The sequence below is a fragment of the Callorhinus ursinus genome, unplaced genomic scaffold, assembly GCF_003265705.2.
Source record: "Callorhinus ursinus isolate GAN/ISIS: 27379988/994484 unplaced genomic scaffold, GSC_fseal_2.0 scaffold4, whole genome shotgun sequence".
Lineage (NCBI taxonomy): Eukaryota > Metazoa > Chordata > Mammalia > Carnivora > Otariidae > Callorhinus > Callorhinus ursinus.
Window position 1 is genome coordinate 159,455,269 of NW_027397066.1, and position 18,132 is coordinate 159,473,400.

General features: G+C 53.5%; 1 protein-coding gene and 1 long non-coding RNA gene across 6 annotated transcripts in view; one reads left to right on the top strand and one right to left on the bottom strand.

The window, feature by feature from the left end:
* Positions 1-210: 210 nt before the first annotated feature.
* On the top strand, positions 211-5,455 carry LOC112825741 (uncharacterized). The gene is made up of 2 exons (XR_003208794.2): positions 211-297; positions 3,865-5,455. It is a non-coding gene; the product is annotated as an uncharacterized lncRNA (long non-coding RNA).
* Positions 4,696-18,132, bottom strand: part of DMTN (dematin actin binding protein) — a 28,630-nt gene continuing 15,193 nt past the window's right edge. For 4 of the 5 annotated variants that reach the window (XM_073892641.1, XM_073892638.1, XM_073892639.1 and 1 more), the window contains exons 2-12: positions 16,003-16,207; positions 15,659-15,733; positions 15,098-15,253; positions 14,130-14,174; positions 13,701-13,800; positions 13,260-13,316; positions 12,895-13,047; positions 11,824-11,948; positions 11,123-11,228; positions 7,017-7,081; positions 6,487-6,876 (exon numbers count right to left, since the gene is read on the bottom strand). In XM_073892641.1, the coding sequence (XP_073748742.1) occupies positions 6,688-6,876; positions 7,017-7,081; positions 11,123-11,228; positions 11,824-11,948; positions 12,895-13,047; positions 13,260-13,316; positions 13,701-13,800; positions 14,130-14,174; positions 15,098-15,253; positions 15,659-15,733; positions 16,003-16,020 (1,089 nt within the window). In that variant the 5' untranslated portion in view covers positions 16,021-16,207 and the 3' untranslated portion in view covers positions 6,487-6,687. Of the gene's footprint in view, positions 5,926-6,039; positions 6,121-6,392; positions 6,459-6,486; positions 6,877-7,016; positions 7,082-11,122; positions 11,229-11,823; positions 11,949-12,894; positions 13,048-13,259; positions 13,317-13,700; positions 13,801-14,129; positions 14,175-15,097; positions 15,254-15,658; positions 15,734-16,002; positions 16,208-18,132 lie in introns of those variants that run through there. The other variant, XM_025873884.2, reaches the window with a different exon arrangement.

Consider the following 18,132-nt stretch of genomic DNA (forward strand, 5'->3'; position numbering starts at 1 on the left):
GGAGCACTGAAACAAACGTGCTAGTCCAAATTGAGAGGTGCGGAGGGTAAAGTATACCCCGGGTTCTGAAGACTTACTACAAAAAGAAAATGTAAAATAGCTCACTCATGGTGTATGTTGATGACCTGTTGAAATTGTAACATATTAGATATATTGGGTTAAATGAAGTATATGATGAAAATTAATTTCACTTGTCACTTGTTCTTTTACGAGGATACAGCACTGGTCCAGATGTCCTGCAGAGGAAGTAACAACTGGCTGGGCTGTCTTAACAGGCGCCAAGGAAAGAAACAGAAGGTGGGTCTCCTGTGTCAAGAGGCCTCCTGCCCTGGAAAGTTGGGCCCAAGAATTACATAGGCAGAACCCTTAAGGAGAGCAGGAATGTCCAGGACATTTCCTGGAATGTCCAGAGCGACAGCCCCACCAGTTTAAAGCCAGTTTCCCCTCCCGCCTCCACTACTACACTCCCAACCCTCGGGAATGAAAAGATCTTCCTGAGGAGAGGGCTGGTATCTGTGCAAAATGTATTTCTGCTGACCACTGACATATGATGAGAGGGTCAGGGATTAAGGGCGGCACTAGAGAGGAGGGTAGCCTCTACCACAAAGCTGTAGGATTTAGAGCTGTGGGGTCTTGGCGTTTCATTGCACTAGGCCTGCCCTTTGGGGCCCATTCACTGGTCAGGCTGAGGCCCAGGAGAGGCAGACAGCTCCAGAGGTGGCTGTGTACCCTGAGTGGAGCCTGGAGTCTGGCCTAAGTCACCAGGGGTGGGGGCAGCATTCTGCCCAGCCCAGACATGGCTGGCATTTGGATCTCAGTTCTCTGACAGCTGCTTGGGAAAAATAAATGTTTGTTTGTTTGTTTGTTTATTTATTTATTTATTTTTAAAGGAGGGTCTCCCCCCCTTTTTTTTAAGATTATTTATTTGACAGAGAGAGACAGTGAGAGAAGGAACACAAGCAGGGGGAGTGGGAGAGGGAGAAGCAGGCTTCCCGCAGAGCAGGGAGCCTGATGTGGGGCTCGATCCCAGGACCCCGGGATCATGACCTGAGCCGAAGGCAGACACTTAAGGACTGAGCCACCCAGGCGCCCCCAAAATAAACGTTTTTAAATAGCCCATCTGTGCCATTTGCAACGACATGGATGGAACTGGAGGGTATTATGCTGAGCGAAGTAAGTCAATCAGACAAAGACATGTATCATATGACCTCACTGATATGAGGAATTCTTAATCTCAGGAAACAAACTCAGGGTTGCTGGAGTGGTGGGGGGTGGGAGGGATGGGGTGGCTGGGTGATAGACATTGGGGAGGGTGAGTACTATGGTGAGTGCTGTGAATTGTGTAAGACTATTGAATCACAGACCTGTACCTCTGAAACAAATAATACATTATATGTTAAAAAAAAAAAAAGAAGAAGATAGCAGGAAGGGAAAAATGAAGGGGGGAAATCAGAGGGGGAGATGAACCATGAGAGACTATGGACACTGAGAAACAAACAGGGTTCTAGAGGGGAGGGGATGGGTTAGCCTGGTGATGGGTATTAAAGAGGGCACGTTCTGCATAGAGCACTGGGTGTTATAGGCAAACAATGAATCATGGAACACATTAAAAACCAATGATGTAATGTATGGTGATTAACATAACATAATAAAATTTAAAAAATAAAAAAAGAATAAATAACCCATCTGCAAATGGGCCCCTGTGAGGAGCCCTATGGGAAACGGGAGGAGGCTTTTAGGCCAGAACGTAAGGAGCCTGTTTTGTGTCGGGAGAGGTGACTGGGAGAGCTGGAGACCTGAGTCCAGTCTTGCGCTGTGCTTTTCTGGACCTGCTTCCTCAGGGAAGCAGCTGCATGGATTAAATCCGCTTTCCCCAAAGAACTCTAGGTGATAGTGGGAGTGCATCAGGAATCCATAACCTTTCATTTGGCTTCACTTTTAAATTTTTATCTTAAAAGTTTTAATAACAGTCAGTGGACACATTTATATGTGTTATATGCCAAAAGCGTTAGAGCCCACCGATGTACAGGTGACCCTTGAACAACATGGGTTTGGACTGCTTAGGTCCGCTGATACATGCGGTTTTTAGATAAATACAGTACAGTACTCTAACTGTATTTTCTCTCCCTTATGATTTTCTTTCTTTTTTAAAAAAATTTTCAAAGTTTAATATTATTATTATTTAGTAAACCACCCAACTTGGGGCTCAAACTCCCAACTCCGGGATCAAGTGTCACATGCTCTTCCAACTGAGCCAGCCAGGTGCCCCTTTCTCTTATGATTTTCTTCATATTTTCTTTTCTCGGGGCACCTGGGTGGCTCAGTCGGTTAAAAGTCTTGCCTTCAGCTCGGGTCATGATCCTGGGGTCCTGGGATCAAGTCCTGCATCAGGCTCCCTGCTCAGCGGGGAGTCTGCTTTCCCTTCCCCTCTGCTCCACCCCCTGCTTTTGTGCTCTCCCTCTCTCAAATAAATAAATAAATAAATCTTTAAAAAATATTTTCTCTAGCTTACTTTACTGTAAGAACACAGTATATAGCGCATATAACGTAAGAAACATGTTAATCGACTGTTTATGTTAGTAAGGCTTCTGGTGAACAGGCTAATAGTTAAATTTGGGGGCAGTCAGAAGTTATATACGGATTTCTGACTTTGTTTTCGAACAACCCCTATGTTGTTCAGGGGTCAGCTATATTTAAAGTCTGCCAGATTAGCTCATTTGGGAGAAGACCTTTGAATAAAGCCATTCCTCCTGTCAGTTTAAATGAGGGCCAAGGCTATTGCTGGGTGAACTTTTAAATGTGCAAGTCACTAAGCCCAGCTCCAAGAAGAGGGGACATTGACACTGCACTAGCTCCATGGGAGGAGTGTGAATGGATTTATGTGCATTTTTAAGCCATACAATTTTGTAGCTACTTATCTGTGTGGATCAGGATTTTCCTGATACGGTGCAGCCAAATGACTTAAAATTTTTTTAGTCATCAAAGTTTCTTTGTTCTCATTCATTTTCATCATAATTAGCTATAAAATTGAACTTGTAAGTATTCCAATTACTAATAATAAAATATAATTTTTTAAAAAAGGTTTGCCACTGAAAAGGTTTGGAAACCCTTGGACTAAGTGATCACCAAGGTTTTGCATCTGTTAACATGCATGTGCCTGCCTACGAGTGTGTGTGTGTGTGTGTGTGTGTGTGTGTGTGTGTGTGTGTGTTGTGGGAAGAGGCACTGAGAGATTCTCTTAAGGTTTTGTCTTAGGGACCCAGCTCCATTTCAAGTCTCTCCAAATCTCAAGAACTTAAAATCCTTTCGGGCTCAGTGTGCACTCTGCCCCACCAAAAGCACTTCCCAGTGACCTGTGACCAAACACTGCCTCAGCACCCCTTGCTGCTCAGCACCCCAGGAGCTCTGTGGACGTGGGGTGCTGGCCTTGTCCCCACTGTATCCCAAGTACTGGAACAGGGCAAGCCCTCCAAACACTGGCTGAACACCTAAAATTGGGTAACTGTTTCTCTCTCTCTCTCTCTCTCTCTCTCTCTCTCTCTCTCTCTCCACCTCTTCATCTGCCCTCCCTGTTGCCCCTTGAGTGGCAGCTGCTTATACTGGGGAAGTCCTGGGTTAGCAGTCGGGAAACTTGCAGGTCTGTCTCCACTCATTACTTGCATGTAGCTTCAGGCTTCGGAGGAGATAGATGATCAAGGGTCTCTTCTGCAACCTTCTCTTTCCCTGAAAGGATTAAAATGATCTGAGCTACGGAATTCATAGGCTCTTGAAAGGAGAAAACAATGTTGCAGTTGTATCAGAACTCCTACAACTTAAAGTAATTGTTCGCATTTGAGATTCTCACCCACTTTGCTTTTGTTTCAGCCAAAGGGGGTGGAAACTCGTCTCGTCTCGGGGGAGCGGACTTGAATCAGGTCCCAGTTCTTGGGCTCACTCTCCAGCTCACTGGGTCCCTCTGACAGCACGCCTCATCGTGCGCCCACATCGGGGTTCTGTCCGCCAGGTGAGGCCGGCCCCTCCTTCGCTGGCACCCACACACAATATCCTGCTTCTGATCTTCTGGTCAGCTCTTCACCCTCTCCACCCACCTCCACGCTGCAGTTCCCTGTCTGCGCCCCCCTGGGAGGCCTTGCCAAGTCACCAAAGACCACGGTACCCGCTCCTCCCTCAGCCTCCACTGAACCCGCAGACCACTCGACCTCACCCGTCGGTACTCCAGTGCTTGGTTTTCCCTGCCTGCTCTTCAGTAGTCGCCTGACCGCCTACTCATGCACTGTTGACCTTCTCTGTGTGTCTGGCCCCCCATCAGACTGGGAGTATCAGGCCCTGGCAGGTGCAGTCATGTCAGATGTTGATGAGCTCGACTGCCAAGCTGAGCGTTCAGGGCCTCAGCAGAGGACAAGCAGCAGGCTGTGCCCCCAGCTGGCTCTCGTATCAGTCTCCAGAGCATGACTCTCTGCCCTTCCTCCATACCTCTGTGCTCGCACGGCCCCTGAAGAAGGGCAGCAGCTGGGACGCTGCCAGGCCAGCCCTGCTTCTGAGGCCCGGGTTTGCGGGAAGGACAGTATGTCTGCTGTCTCCATCTCTTCCAACCCTCGGGGCTCCCCATTTGAACCCTCACTCCCAAGCCTTCCCTCAGCCTGGCATCACCTCTCCCTCTTACCCAGATCTGGTGGCTCAGAAAGAACAAATAGATTTGGGGACCCAATGCAACCTTTTAATTCCAAGCGGAGTCCCCCTCCCACAGCATTATCACACACACACAGTGGAAAGGGATGCCAGGGTCTGGGCAGGAACAAAACCCAGACCCAGGCAAAAATATATATATAATTATATACACATATGTTTCTGTAGAGAAGAGAAGCTGGGAGTGTGATTAAGGTAGGGCAGAGAGTTAGGAGAGAAAGCAGCTGGGGGGTGCCCCAATAAATTACATTCTTTAGACAGCATGGTGGGGATGCACGGGTATGGGCAGGACCTGGTGGCCAGGACACTCAGCCTGGCCTCTTGATCCCGTCCCAAGAGAGCCTGAAGGCCTGGGTTCTACCCAGGACCTGGGTGCTAGAAGTCTAGCTGACTTTGCCTGGAGGCTGATGGTGGGCCAGGGTTCTGCAACATCTCCACTCTAAGCCAAGGCTTCTAGGGAAGCCACAGGGCCGGAGCAAGAGGCTTTGAAGCTTAGGAGTCACAAGGAGAGAACATGGTGAGCTGGAGGATAGGGTGACCTCATTGCTAGAGGCTGAGCTCAAGCTGCTCCTGCTAAGAGTCAGGGAAGCCAGAGGCCCAGGTGCAGGGGAAGCTGTCCTGGGTGAGGAGAGGAGGCGTGCTTGGGTGCACACAGAGTCCTGCGGCTCTCCCTGCCTGCCTGGCGGCTTCCCACCCTCGCCCTCTTCCTAGCAGGCCCGAGGGTTCTACCCACCCATTGGTCAAGACTGCCAACATGCCTGACCACTAAGTGCTGCCTTCCTTTCTCGTCACTCTCTTGTGGGGACCTTCCTGTGGGGGTGGGGTGGGGAGAGGGTGCAAACATTATCTCTGTGTGTGCTGGGCTCCAGACTGGGTTTGCCCTGTGCGGTGAGGACCAGGGAGGAGGGAAGGGGGCCCCTGGCTCCTTGTGGGGAAGCAAGTTCATGTCTTACAACCCCAGCACTGCAGAGGTCTTGGCTCCCCCTCACCTGGGGGATGGAGCCAACTCTACCTCCATCCCCCCACCCTGCTCCCCGCAGAGATGATGCTGTGGGGTCTAGTGGCCCCAGCTACAGAGCCCTGAAGCAGCAGGGGAGAGCGTCAGTCATGGAATGGGAAGGGTGGTCAGAAGAGAGAAGCCTTTTTCTTGAGTTCATTCCGCTTCCACAGGGCCAGCTTGCTAAACTCTTCAGGAGACATGGAGAATACCCTTGAGAAGTCCTCGGCTGACAGGTGTCTCTGGAAAGGGGACACACGGAGGCAGCTTAGGGACAGGGGCTCGGGGCGGGGCCAAGTGACCAAGGGAGCACTCAAAGAGGCCCCAGGTTTCCCCCACACATTTCCTCTGCATACCTCAAGCCTCATCCGATCCACACCGGGAGGCAACTTGGTTCTCCCCTTGTTGGTCACCACGAGCATTTCGTAGGGATAGATCTGAGGGAGAGGGGCGGGGGTCTCCTGTCACCATAGAGTCTCCTGTCACCATAACCCCCTCAACTCCCTGGGCCCCTTATCAGCCTGCAAGGGCCACTGGGGCTCATGCCATCTTTGCCAACCATCTCCCCAACTTCCCTGCTGCCCCTCCCATCATTGACCCCCTAGTGCATTCACTTCCCTGGCTTCTCCCCACCGGCTGGCCGGCCCGCCCCCACTGCAGATGGTTCTGTCCCCTGCCCCCCACCCCTGGCTCTGCCCCTGCCCCTCACCTTCTGCTCCAGCACACAGGGCAGGGAGTTCCCCCGGTCCATCCTCCCCCTCTGGCCCTCTCCGTTCTGGGGAGACCAAAGCCGCAGTGAGCCAGAGTGGGGCAGGGAGACCTCCCCAGCCTTACCCTGGCTTCTCGTGTCCTCACCATGCAGCTCTGTGGCCCCACACCCTCCACCCCCCCAACTCTCCAGTCACCCGTCCATGTCTTCTGCTGCTCAGCGTGTTCCCCTCCAGAAGGCACTCACCTGCAGGCCTGTGGGAGAGAAGAATCATTGTCCAGAGGCAGCTCTAAGGTCAGCAGGCCTCCAAACCTGCCAGCTCAGCCTCCCCGACCTCCAGCCACAGCCCTGCCCACATCACAGACGCGGGCTGCCCTGGGGCCTGCTGAGGCCCCGTTCCCCGCTCGCCTGGCACTGGGCGGCCCTGCCTCTCACCTGGGCTTCCAGTCTCACTCCCAGAGGGGCTGAAGTCTGTGGACTGTAGCTAGAAAGGACATGAAGGGATCAGAGGGAGGCTGGAGAACTCGGCACTGCTCCCCCAGGGTGCCCAAGTAGCTCAGTCCCTCCGAGGTGCCCGAAGGCACACTTCCCTCATGGTCTGTGATCTCTGGTCTGGGACCTTACCCGGCTCAGCGTGGTCCTGCCATAGGCGGGGAGAGAAGACGACTTCGATGTGCCTGCATGCAAGGCTGCAAGAGAGCAAGAGGCCCCGCTTAGTGCCTTTGGTCTATCATTCCTGAGAGGGCTGCCTCCCTGGCCTCCCCTGCCAGAAGCAAGGCAGTGAAGCATGGACCTGGGGGGCCCGGGGGGGCCCCTGCTGGCTTCTGGCTCCTGCCCATTACCTTCCGCAAGTGGCACTGTGCAGCTGGCTCTGAGCTGTCTAACTAAATACACATTTGGGGGCGCCTGGGTGGATCAGTCCGTTAAGCATCTGCCTTTGGCTCAGGTCATGATCCCAGGGTCCTGGGATCGAGCCCCGCATCGGGCTCCCTGCTCTGCGGGGAGCCTGCTTCTCCCTCTCCCTCTGCTCCTTCCCCCTGCTTGTGCTCTCTCTCTCTCAAATAAATAAAATATTTAAAAATAAATAAATAAATACACACACACATCTGGGTGAAATGCTTGAGTGTTAAAATTGATAGTTAGCCAATGACGACCAGAGGATGAAGCTCACCATCATAAAATGAAATTCTGGGCTAGAAAAATGTATCTGAAATTTAGTCAAAGTAATTGAATCATTACAATTTTATTATTAGCAATATTAGTAATCAAATCTTAGACATTTGATGCTACAATACAGAAATGATCATTTTCTCTGCTCCATCGGCTGCTAGACTGTACCAGCAGTCAATATACTTCACATTTGTGGGGCACCTGGCTGACTCAGTCAGCAGAGCATGGGACTCTTGATCTCAGGGTCTCGAGTTCAAACCCCACAGCGCGTGTAAAGCTTACTTAAAACTGTATATATAGACTTCCCATTTGCAAGATCAGATGTCACTTTCAACTTACACATTTCATGATATCACTTAGCTTTCCTGCACCGCAGATTGTAACTCAGGAAAACTGGTTTCAGTTAACAGGTTTTCCTAAAAAGAACTTTGTAATTAAGATTCTTAGTTTGGCCATATCACAAAACTCTTTCATGCCCAAACGCTAGAAATCATTGGCATTCTATGGCAAACATTTTGATAAACATCTTTAAAGTGTCTTTATTTAAGTAGGTAATCTCTATACCCAATGAAAGCCTCGAACTCATGACCCCAAGATCAACAGTCACACGCTCCTCTGACTAAGCCAGCCAGGCATCCCGATAAACATTTTTGTTTGAAGGTTTAGTCTTGAGAGATTCAAAACTATAAAAAATTGTCTTCTTAAAACATCCTTTTAAAAGCTGTTGTTTGGAAGTTTGGTGAGAACAAAATGTGTTTTGAGGAACTCGTTTTTCTTAATGCTTTTTTTTAATACTTCTTACTTCTGTGCAGAAAATTATGTTTCTATAAAGATCATTCATTATTGAAGCATTTCACTTTTAAAAAAAAGATTTTAATTTATTTGAGAGTGAGAGAGCACAAGCAGGGGAAGGGGCAGAGGGAGAGGGACAAGTAGACTCCCTGCTGAGCAGGGGAGCCGAATTCGGGGCTCGATTCCAGGACCCTGGGATCATGGCCTGAGCTGAAGGCCGATGCTTAAGAGACTGAGCCACCCAGGCGTCCCAGCATTTCACTTTTGTGAGAATAAGTATACATTTACATTTCAAATGACTGATAGAATTTCAACCTACAAAACACATAAAATTTTCACTTCAAATTACTTTTAGAATGCTTATTTATGTTTTGAAAATGACCATTTCAATGTCACTACGAAATTAGAATGACATGCCTGTTCATAATTCTGAAATTGTTGAGGGCACCTGGGTGGCTCAGTAGGTTAAGTGTCCGACTCTTGCTCAGGTCATGATCTCAGGGTCCTAAGATTGAGCCCCACGTTGGGCTCCAGGCTCAGCATGGAGTCTGCTTGGGATTTTCTCTCTCCCTCTGCCCTTCCCCCTGCTCACACGCTCTCTCTCTCTCTCTAATAAGTAAAAAAAAAAAAAAAAAATCATTAAAAAAACTTCTGAAATTGTTGAGGTTGATTAGCTATGACCGTAACCTATGCAATCATGTGTTCACTGGTCACATACAAGTTCAAGGATACCAAAAATGATGAGGAGGTAGACATTGGGCTATTCTACTTTGCAAGGCCAAAATGGAAGTTAAAAAGCTAATTTTGACTGAATAGCAAAATCTGGTGGAAATGAAGATTGAATCCAACCTTTGGGGCACCTCTCCATTTGCCTCTTTCTTCAGGCCTTCACTGTTCCACGTTCTCTAAAACGGCCCTATTGTAACTCTTCCCACTCATACTGAAATATCATCCTGGGTACGTTCAGTGACCCTGTGGATGTCTGTGTACATACGGCCCTTACGGCTCCTTGAATCCCACACCCCAGTGGCCTCCACCTCCACTCTCCATGAGGCAGCCCCTTCAAATGGCCACCCCCGGGGTCTTGTCCACAACGGCTGCTCCTTGCATCTGAAGCCCGGGAATCCCACTTTGCAGCCACCACACCACACCCTTGTTTGCAGTTTCCCCTCAGCCTCACTCCCAACACATCTGTTTGTCTGTGTCATGGGGACCTCCGGGGTCTTGATCTACCCCCGCCCCCGCCACCCCTGACCTTCGCCCCCATGGTCAGCAGCTCCCCTGGCCTCTCCTCCCTCAGCGCCTGCCTTATAAAACCCTAACCCTGGATCAGCCTGTTGCCTGCAGGCCACGGAGATAAAGCCCCCACTGCTAGATTCCCTCAATACAGACGGCCCGCCGTGCACCGGTGCCCCTTCCCTGCAGCGGCTAGTCCAAACCTTCCCAACCTCACCCAGCCTCGCCCTGCTTCTGCTCAGCAGACAACCTCAGCTTCTCCTGGCACCCGCTCCCGGACCCAAGTCCCCAGCCCGTGGAGCAAGAGGCTTTTCGAGGAGGGCCGGAGGCCTGCCTCCCCATCCTGGATCTCCCTGGGCTGGGGGGAGCGCTCCAGGGCACAGCCTCGACATCCTCCCTTCCCTCTCTTCTCCGCATGATCCCATTTTCTCTCAAGGTCTTACTACTACAGACAAGCTGAAGACACCTCGCCCTGCAAGCTTCCAACTCAGTAAGACCTGGCTCCCACCTACATGCGCTTCAAGCCCAGCATGTCCCAAACCGGTCCTTTTGTTCTTCCCCCAAGCCCCCTCCCTCATCACCTCCGTTTGGCTGACTCCAACTCCTACATGTTTTTTAAACCCACTGCCCTTCTCTGGACCTGTGTATAGCTTTAGCCCTTACCCAGCCCATTGGGAAATGCGGTGGAGTGTCTCCGAAGAACACCTCTCCCCTCCCTTGAGTCTAGGCTGCCCCGGAGCTGCTCTGACCAACAGGAGGCGGGAGGAGTGATGCTCCGTGGCTCCTGAGGCCAGGCTTTTAGAGGCCTCAGAGTTTCAGCTTGGGTTCTCACATCTCCCTCCCTTGGCTCCAGCCGTGCTGCTGCTAGGGAAGTCCAGGCTAGACTCCAGTGACTGAGGCATAGTACCCAAAGCTCAGGCCACCCCCGTCTCTCTGGCTAACCCCTGCCACCCCAAGGCACGCTCTGGGTTCTGGAACTGCAGGCTCCTGCAGGTCCTGTAAGCTGGCCAGAACGTTCCCTGTCCCTTGCCTCTGGGCCCATGCTGTCCCCAGTGTCTGCAGTGCCCTTCTCCCCACTCACTTTGTCTTCCTCTTCAAGACCTCACTGCCCACCCCCCCAGCCCTCTGGCCCCAGGCCCTGTCACGGTCCCCTCGAAGCACTCACTGTGCGCCTCTCATGTCACCACAGCATGGCCCCACCACACTGACCCCAATTTCCATGTCAATTTCCCCATGGACTGGAAGCTACTGAAGGAGAATATATTTTTTGACTCTTTATAATCCCCGGTGTCTAGCATATGTTAGACATTCAAGAAACGTTTGGTCAATGAAATGAAATTTGCTCCTTCTGCTTTAGCCGATAGTATCTTTATCATCTCGTCTTGCTCCATGACTGGTATCCTTGCCCCAAGGAGAGCATGAGTACCTTGATCTTCTGTCCCCTGTCCCCCCATATGATAGACAGGCTCAGACTCTGGTTCTGGCCTCGAGGTCCGGCCAGGTGATTCGGGGGCCCCGGCCGTGGCACTCACAGGTATGAAAGGGTGTCCGGTCGGGCAGAGAGCGGGTTTTCCTCCGGATAGGCAATGACTTTTCCATCTCTTCTTTCAAGATCATCTTTCCCAAGTTGGAAGTAACCTGGGGAGGGAGAGAGGAAGACTTCCGTACCCAGTTCTCCTCTCCATCGGAGCTGGGTATCTGCAGGCAGGACTGGGGACAGGTTTCCAGAGAGGCTGTGCTGTGCCCTGGAGCCCGTAGGGCCTGTCACTCTGGTCTGATGGCGCTACCACGCTGGGTCTGGCCACCCTTGAGAGCAAAGAGTCGGCGCTGCTCCATGTAACTGCATCCAAGTGGCCTCTGCATCCGAGGTCACTCTCCCAGAGCACCAGCCCAGGCCACTCTTGGTGACCTTCCCATGACTCCCGACATCCTCTCTCCTGCTCTCCTTGCTCCTCTTCCCATGAACTTAGCCTCCTGAAGCCTGGCACTGGGAGGCGGGCACCCTTTTCTTTCCTTTAATCCTAAGTTAACTAGCGTTCCCCCAAAGCAGCATGAAATCCTGGTGTCCCTTCAGTAGCAGCAACCTGATGTCCTGGGAAGAAGGGGAAGTCCTCATGTTCGTACGAGGATGTTTTTCAGGCACGAAACCATTCAGAACAGAACAGCTAGAGACCTGGGACTTTTGTCCCCAAGAAGACATGGGCAGGGTGGCTGGGGCTAAGTGAGATGCTACCTTACTGAGTTCCTCTCGCTGACGCTCCCTGAGAGCCTTCATCTCCTCCCCGGAGTCATCATCTTCCTCCTCTTCCTCTTCTTCTGCCCCCCTCCGAGATGCCTTCCGTTTCCTCCATTCTGTCTCTGGGGAACACGGACAAAGGCAGGCTCGTCAATCCACCATTCACTCAGCAAGCACTTGTCAGGTCCTGGCTTTGTGTGTGCCACTGGGCTGCCCCTTCAAGAGAACACTACACATTTTGTAAAAAAATAAAAGGAGGGCGCCTGGGGGGCTCAGTCGGTTGGGCATCGGCCTTCAGCTCAGGTCATGATCCCAGGGTCCTGGGATCGGACCCCACATCGGGCTCCCTGCTCAGCGGGGTGTCTGCTTCTCCCTCTCCTCCCAGTTGTGCTCTCTCTCACTATCTCTGTCTCTCTCTCTCAAATAAATAAATAAAATCTTTAAAAAAAAAAAAGGAAAGAAAATTTCAAAAAATAAATTAATAAAAATAAAAGTAACAAGGGCACCTGAGTGGCTCAGTCACTTAAGCGTCTGCCTTCGGCTCAGGTCATGACCCCGGGGTCCTGGGATCGAGCCCCGCATCGGGCTCCCTGCTCCGCGGGGAGCCTGCTTCTCCCTCTCCTCCCTGCTCTTGCTTTCTCTTGCTATCTCTGTCTCTCTCTCTACAATAAAATAAAATCTTTAAAACAAAAAATAAAAGTAACATTCTCTAGCCTTGTGGTAAAGCTGAGTAGGCAACACACAGTCACACGACCTAAGTTCACTGGGGACCAAGACGTTGTCCCATTCCTTTTTCTCTTTTCCAGGGCCCCTATCACAGAGCCTGGGATGCCGACATTTGGTCAATGTCTGCTGAGTGGTCCAGTAAGTGAATGGAAAGGGATTGAAAGACCAACAAGCAGGGCCGCATACACCCAGAGCTAGAGGAAGGCAGGGAATAGTGATGAGCCAGGGGGGTCATGAAGGACATAGGGTGGCAGTGGGGAGAAGGTGGGTTCAAGGACCTTCAACAGGGACTGTGAGGCGGTGTCCCGGGCCTCCCCTCCCCTCTCCAACACGGTCTCCTACCCACAACAGCCAGCGACGGGGGGCAAGGCCAATAGTCGGTTTCAATCTTGGCTGGCTGGTTGGGGTCAGGCGGCTGGGCTGCAGGGAACTTGGAGGACTCGATGATGAGGTCCTCGATGAGGTGCTTGCTCTGAGGGCTGCCTCCCGTGGACTCTGCAGGCGGAGGCCAGGGTCGGTCCCCACCCCAAGCCAGGCCACCTCGGCCCACCCTAGCCGCCAACTCCCTTTCCTATCCCTGTTCACACCTGTGGCACCGTGGGTGTGAAAACAGGGCACAACAAAGCGCACAGGGCAGAGGTTATGTATGTTATGAACAGCCTTTTCCCCACGGCCTCCCAGCCCAGCTCGGTGAGGGGAGCCCTCACCTCTCTGCTTGTAGATGGGTGGCTTCTTGTAGATGTTGGAATCTGGGCGGGTGGTCTCTGTGGACAGGGAGCAAGAGCCAATGAGAAGGATGCGCTGACGGTGGGCGATGCCAGCTCAGTAAGGAGAAGGGCACAAACAGGACGGGAGAAAGCAAGGAAATTCACAGGCTCCTGCCCAGAGCCAAGACAGAACCAGAGTTTCTGGAACTGTCCCTCAGGGGGATGGGGCTTTTTGCACTTTTCTGGTTGGGTGGGAGCAAAGGCATGACAGGGCCCATTATTTCGGGGAGTTCTGCCTGGGGTCCTGGCATCAGGGAGTCTGGCCATTCTGGGGTGAGCATATACCCCAGAGAGTAGAGGATTGAGAATAAGAAGCTTGGCTCCCTGTAGGAAAAAGAGGTCCTAGGAAAAGGGCGCCACCACACTGACAGTAAAACCTACCAGGATGGTGGAAATGGGGTAGAGGGGTCCGGGGGGTCCCGGTGGTTCTTGGGGCTGAAGCCTGAGAGATGGTTCCAGGGGACCGGCTCTCTGCCCACACCTGCAGAGCAGAAGTGTGGTTGACTGAAGCTCCCAGGTCCCCCACCCTACCCTCTCCAACCCATGGAGACCCTGCTTCACCTCACTCCACCATCTCTGTCCCCCCACCCTAGCAGCCCATGAGCCCCCAACCCCAGGGCAGAGGAAGGGTATCCAAGGACTCGACCTGCTGATGGTGTCTGACCCAGGGAGTAAGGGTTACATGAGGTCCTGGGTCAGACAGACAAATGGACCCAGAGCTGGTCGGCGACAGGATGAGGTCATCCCGTGGGCTCTGCATCTGTGTGGGGGTGGGGAGCTGGGCAAGTGTCAGGTGTGGGGCAGACTCACCTCTGGGGATGGTGGGGGGGATGTGGATTTGGGTGACAGTGAGCGCTGCGGATGGAGAGGAGGCTGGTCAGAGCCACAAGGATAGGGGGAAATGCTCATCCCTCGAACCCCGGAGGGGCCACTTCATCCCCCCACCCAACTCTGCACCCTTGCCCGGCCAATTCCTGAGCCACGGCTTCTGTCTCAGTCCTTGCCAGCTCCCAGCACTGGCCCTCCGTCCTTCTCCCTCTTAGCGCTCTCCTGGGCAGAGTCCTCTCTTTCTCTGGCTGTGTGAAGAAGGCACGGGTCTTGCAGCAGTGTGCTTGTGCTCTGGGGGCCAACTGAAGGTGGCTCTGGCCCTGTCGTCAGAGCCTAGCACCCAGGGGGAAGGGCCAAGAGCCACACGCATCCAGGATGGAGTCTGGGCTCCCTGCAGGGCAGTTAAGTCTCCCCACAGCCTGCCTCCAGCTCACTGCTCAGCTGTGACACTACCCCTTTCTGGAATACAGTTTACAGAGTAGTTGCTGTGAGTTATCTCTGGCACTTAAATCGCTGGTGAGGTGGATGGGCAGATGTATCACCTCTATTTTACAGGAGGGGAAGCTGAAACCACACCTTCACACAGTCACTCAGCGAGGACTTCCAGCCTCCCAGTCCAGTGTTCCTGAGGGCTTTGAGCCAATTTGCTCTTTCTGTCCATTCCTACGCTTCTCCTCCACGGCCCCGGCCCCCAGCTCTGTGCGGCTGCCATTCAAACATGGCCTCCCCTGTTCTCTACATGGAGCTACCCTCCAGCCTCCAGCCGGTCTCTGCCCGCTCTCCACAGACCCTGCGGGGACCACTGGTTGATTTCTGCCCACAGTTCCCTTTCTTGTTTTGGAGTGTGGCCGCCAGGAAAGGAAGCATGAGAAGGATTCCGCCTCCTCCCCTGTGCTGCTGGGGGAGCCCTTCCCCCAAGTCCCGTCCAAGAGGAGCCTCCCACCCCTCACCTCGCGGCTTCTGGGCAGCTCCACGTGTTCCAGGACAGAATAGGTAAAGTGGGGCTCATAGATCATGAGGTCAGGCCGCTCGATGTCCAGGATGGCCTTGTCCTTGGGGATGGCAGCCAAGTCCTTGTAGCCCAGCACCTGATTGTCCATTTTGGCCTGAAGGGAAATGGTAGGAATGGAGCAGATGTGCCGAAAGCCTCACCTAGAATACTGGCCTTAGGAGATAGACTTGCAATTTATGAGGAAGAAAACAGGCAGTCATTTGAGATGCCTGTTCCTATTAGTTAATAATTCCATTGTTTTAATTTTAAGGGTTTAGAGAGTCACCTTAAAAAATGACAGTCCTTCACCTAGCACTTCGGGTACAACGAGGCAGAACCAGACCAGCAGAAGGTGGATGTGGGGAAACTTCTCTGGCTTTCTGGCTTCTCTCTGCCTAGCAGCCCTGGCAGCACCATCGTCTGGGAGGCTCTGGGTGAAGCGGCCCAGCGTGTCCCCCACCCCACCCCCTCCCTGAGGGTGCTGGTGGCCTGCAGGTGCTGGTGGCCGCGAGGTACTCACCACGATGCTGGAGGGAGAGCCGGGAACACTGGAGCCTCGGGAGGAGCTGACGCTCCCAGGGGAGGTAAGTGGTTGCTGGGGAGAGTGAAAGGCGGGCGGGTGGGAATGAGCGTGCGTGCCAGGGCCGGGAGCGGGCAGGGCTCTCCACCGGGCGGAGGGCCCCTGGCGGAGGGCGGGAGGGGGCGGCGGGGGCGGGCTTCCCTAGCCCTCTGGGGCCCCGGGGTGCGGCGCCGCGGGCAGCCACCAGGTGGCACCGTCGACTCCCGACCTGACCCTCGGCAGGGAAGCCTGGCCCCACCCGCTGCCCAGGCCACCGCCCGGACGTGGGGGCGGCCCCCGCGCACCTTCTGCAGCCGCTCCATGCAGCAGGGAGCCGGCCGGTCGGGTCACTCGCAGAGCCCCGTGCGCGAGGGGAGACGACAGGGCGTCAGGCTCGGCCCGGCTCCTGGGCGCCGCGCGCTCGGGGCCACGAGAGCAGAAAGCGCGGTCCACCGGGCTGTGGCGTCCTCATCCCTCAGTGACTCTCCGGCTGCGGACCGAGTGCCGGGCCTGCGAGGGGAGGGAGGACGTGCCGGTGAGGGCGGTGGGGCCCCGGATTTCAGGGAGCTCGGGAGAGCAGGGCGGAAGGGAGCCAGCGCCCTCCAGGGTTCCGGCTTTCCATTCGCTCAGCTCCGGGAAAGCCAGCGCGCGTGGGGACGGCGAGGCGGGAAAAGCGGAGGGGCTGCATTTGTTTTTGAGCCATTGTTCTCTGGCTGGACAGGAAATGACTGCAGGGGTCAGCCGTTCCGGTGCAGCCTCTACATTCCTGCTTTGTCACACCTGCCGGGCCCTGCCCTGCCCTGGGGCCGCAGGCCGGGTTCAGGCCCTGCTTCTCACTCCTCTCGGCCCTTGCCGCGTGGCCTCTCTCTCTGGCTCTCGGCTGGACCCTGGCCCTCTTTCCCCCTCAATCCATTGTCCACTGTGCGCCCCTCTGTCTCATAGCCCAGAGGGTCCTACTGAACCTATGAGGTGGACAGACGGGGAGGACGGGATGGAGCCAAACTGACTTGGCATGAGTGGTCAGGTTAAGGGGGGGGGGCTGCCACGGAGAAGAAGGGAAGGGAGGCTGGAGGGAGCCCACATTCCCTGTGTCCCTGTCCCTGTCCCCTGCCCTGGGTTCCACTGCAGGGAAGATGGGAGAGGAGACTGCAGGGAGCCCACAGCCCCCACATCCCTGTCCCTGTCCAGCAGTCAGTCTCACTTGCAGGCGTGTGATTTGGGGCCGCGGCCACATCCCAGCTGTCAGAAGCCTTCTCAGGACGCCTGCGCGAGGCTGCCCTCTGCCCTCTATACGGCTGCTTCACTGCAGGACAGCACCCTTGAGGCTCAGCAGGAAGCCATCCCGCCCCACACTGCTCTCTCTTTGCTCCTCGAGAGCAGGGTCTTGTCTGCTGCAGTAGATTATGAGTTCCCTGGGGCCATGTCTTGGTGTCTTCACCTTCAGCCTTCAACCCTAATTCCCTTAGCAATCCTCCCCCCTGCCCCTTGCGCTGGACACATAATAACCGTTCAGTGAATGCCTGGCTGAGCTTCCAGCGATGGTGGCAGTGGGACTATCTTTCCATTTGCTGGCAGTGAGCCTTAGAGTGAAGAGAGCTGATGGCTACAGCAGGTACAGGGAAGAGGCAGCATAAGGTAGAGATTAAAAGCATGAGCTCAGGGGGGGAGGTGTGCCTGGGTGGCTCAGTCGGTTAAGCGGCTGCCTTCAGCTCAGGTCATGATCCTATGGTCCTGGGATCGAGCCCCACATCGGGCTCCATGCTCAGCGGGAAGCCTGCTTCTCCCTCTCCCCTACTTATGTTCCCTCTCTCCTGTATCTCTCTCTGTCAAATAAATAAATAAAATCTTAAAAAAAAAAAAAAAGCATGAGCTCTGGACTGGAGTTCTTGGGGGTGATTACAGACTCTGCTACTCAGCAGCTGTGTGACCTCGGGCAAGTTACTTACTCTCTCTGTGCCTCACGTTTCTCATCTGTAAAATGGAAGACAGTACTATGTCATGTATCTATGTCATGGGGAGACTGAGTATTAGATAAGTTATAACAGGTAAAGTGCTTAAAACATTGTAAATTCTATGTAGAGTATTAGCTATTATTATTTCTTTTTCCTCAAGGACTAATGAACTTAGATGTCTATTCTATAGCCATTCTTTACCACAGGGGGTAATGAAAGACTGAGGCCACTGATGCTCCCAATCTTATCATCTGTTACTTTGTATCAGAGCATTCTTCGGTGCACCCTCTCTCCACCACCAAAACCACCCGCTTGCTGCATGAGCAGCCCTCGCTCCCACTTTCCTGCTTCTGCGCATGCCCTTCCATTATTCTCTGTCCCCCTCCTTGTCTCCCAGATCCCACTTGTCCTTCAGCGTCCATCCTAACCCTCCTCCTCTCGGAGGCCTCCCCTACTATTCTAGTCCTTCTGATCACCCTTCTC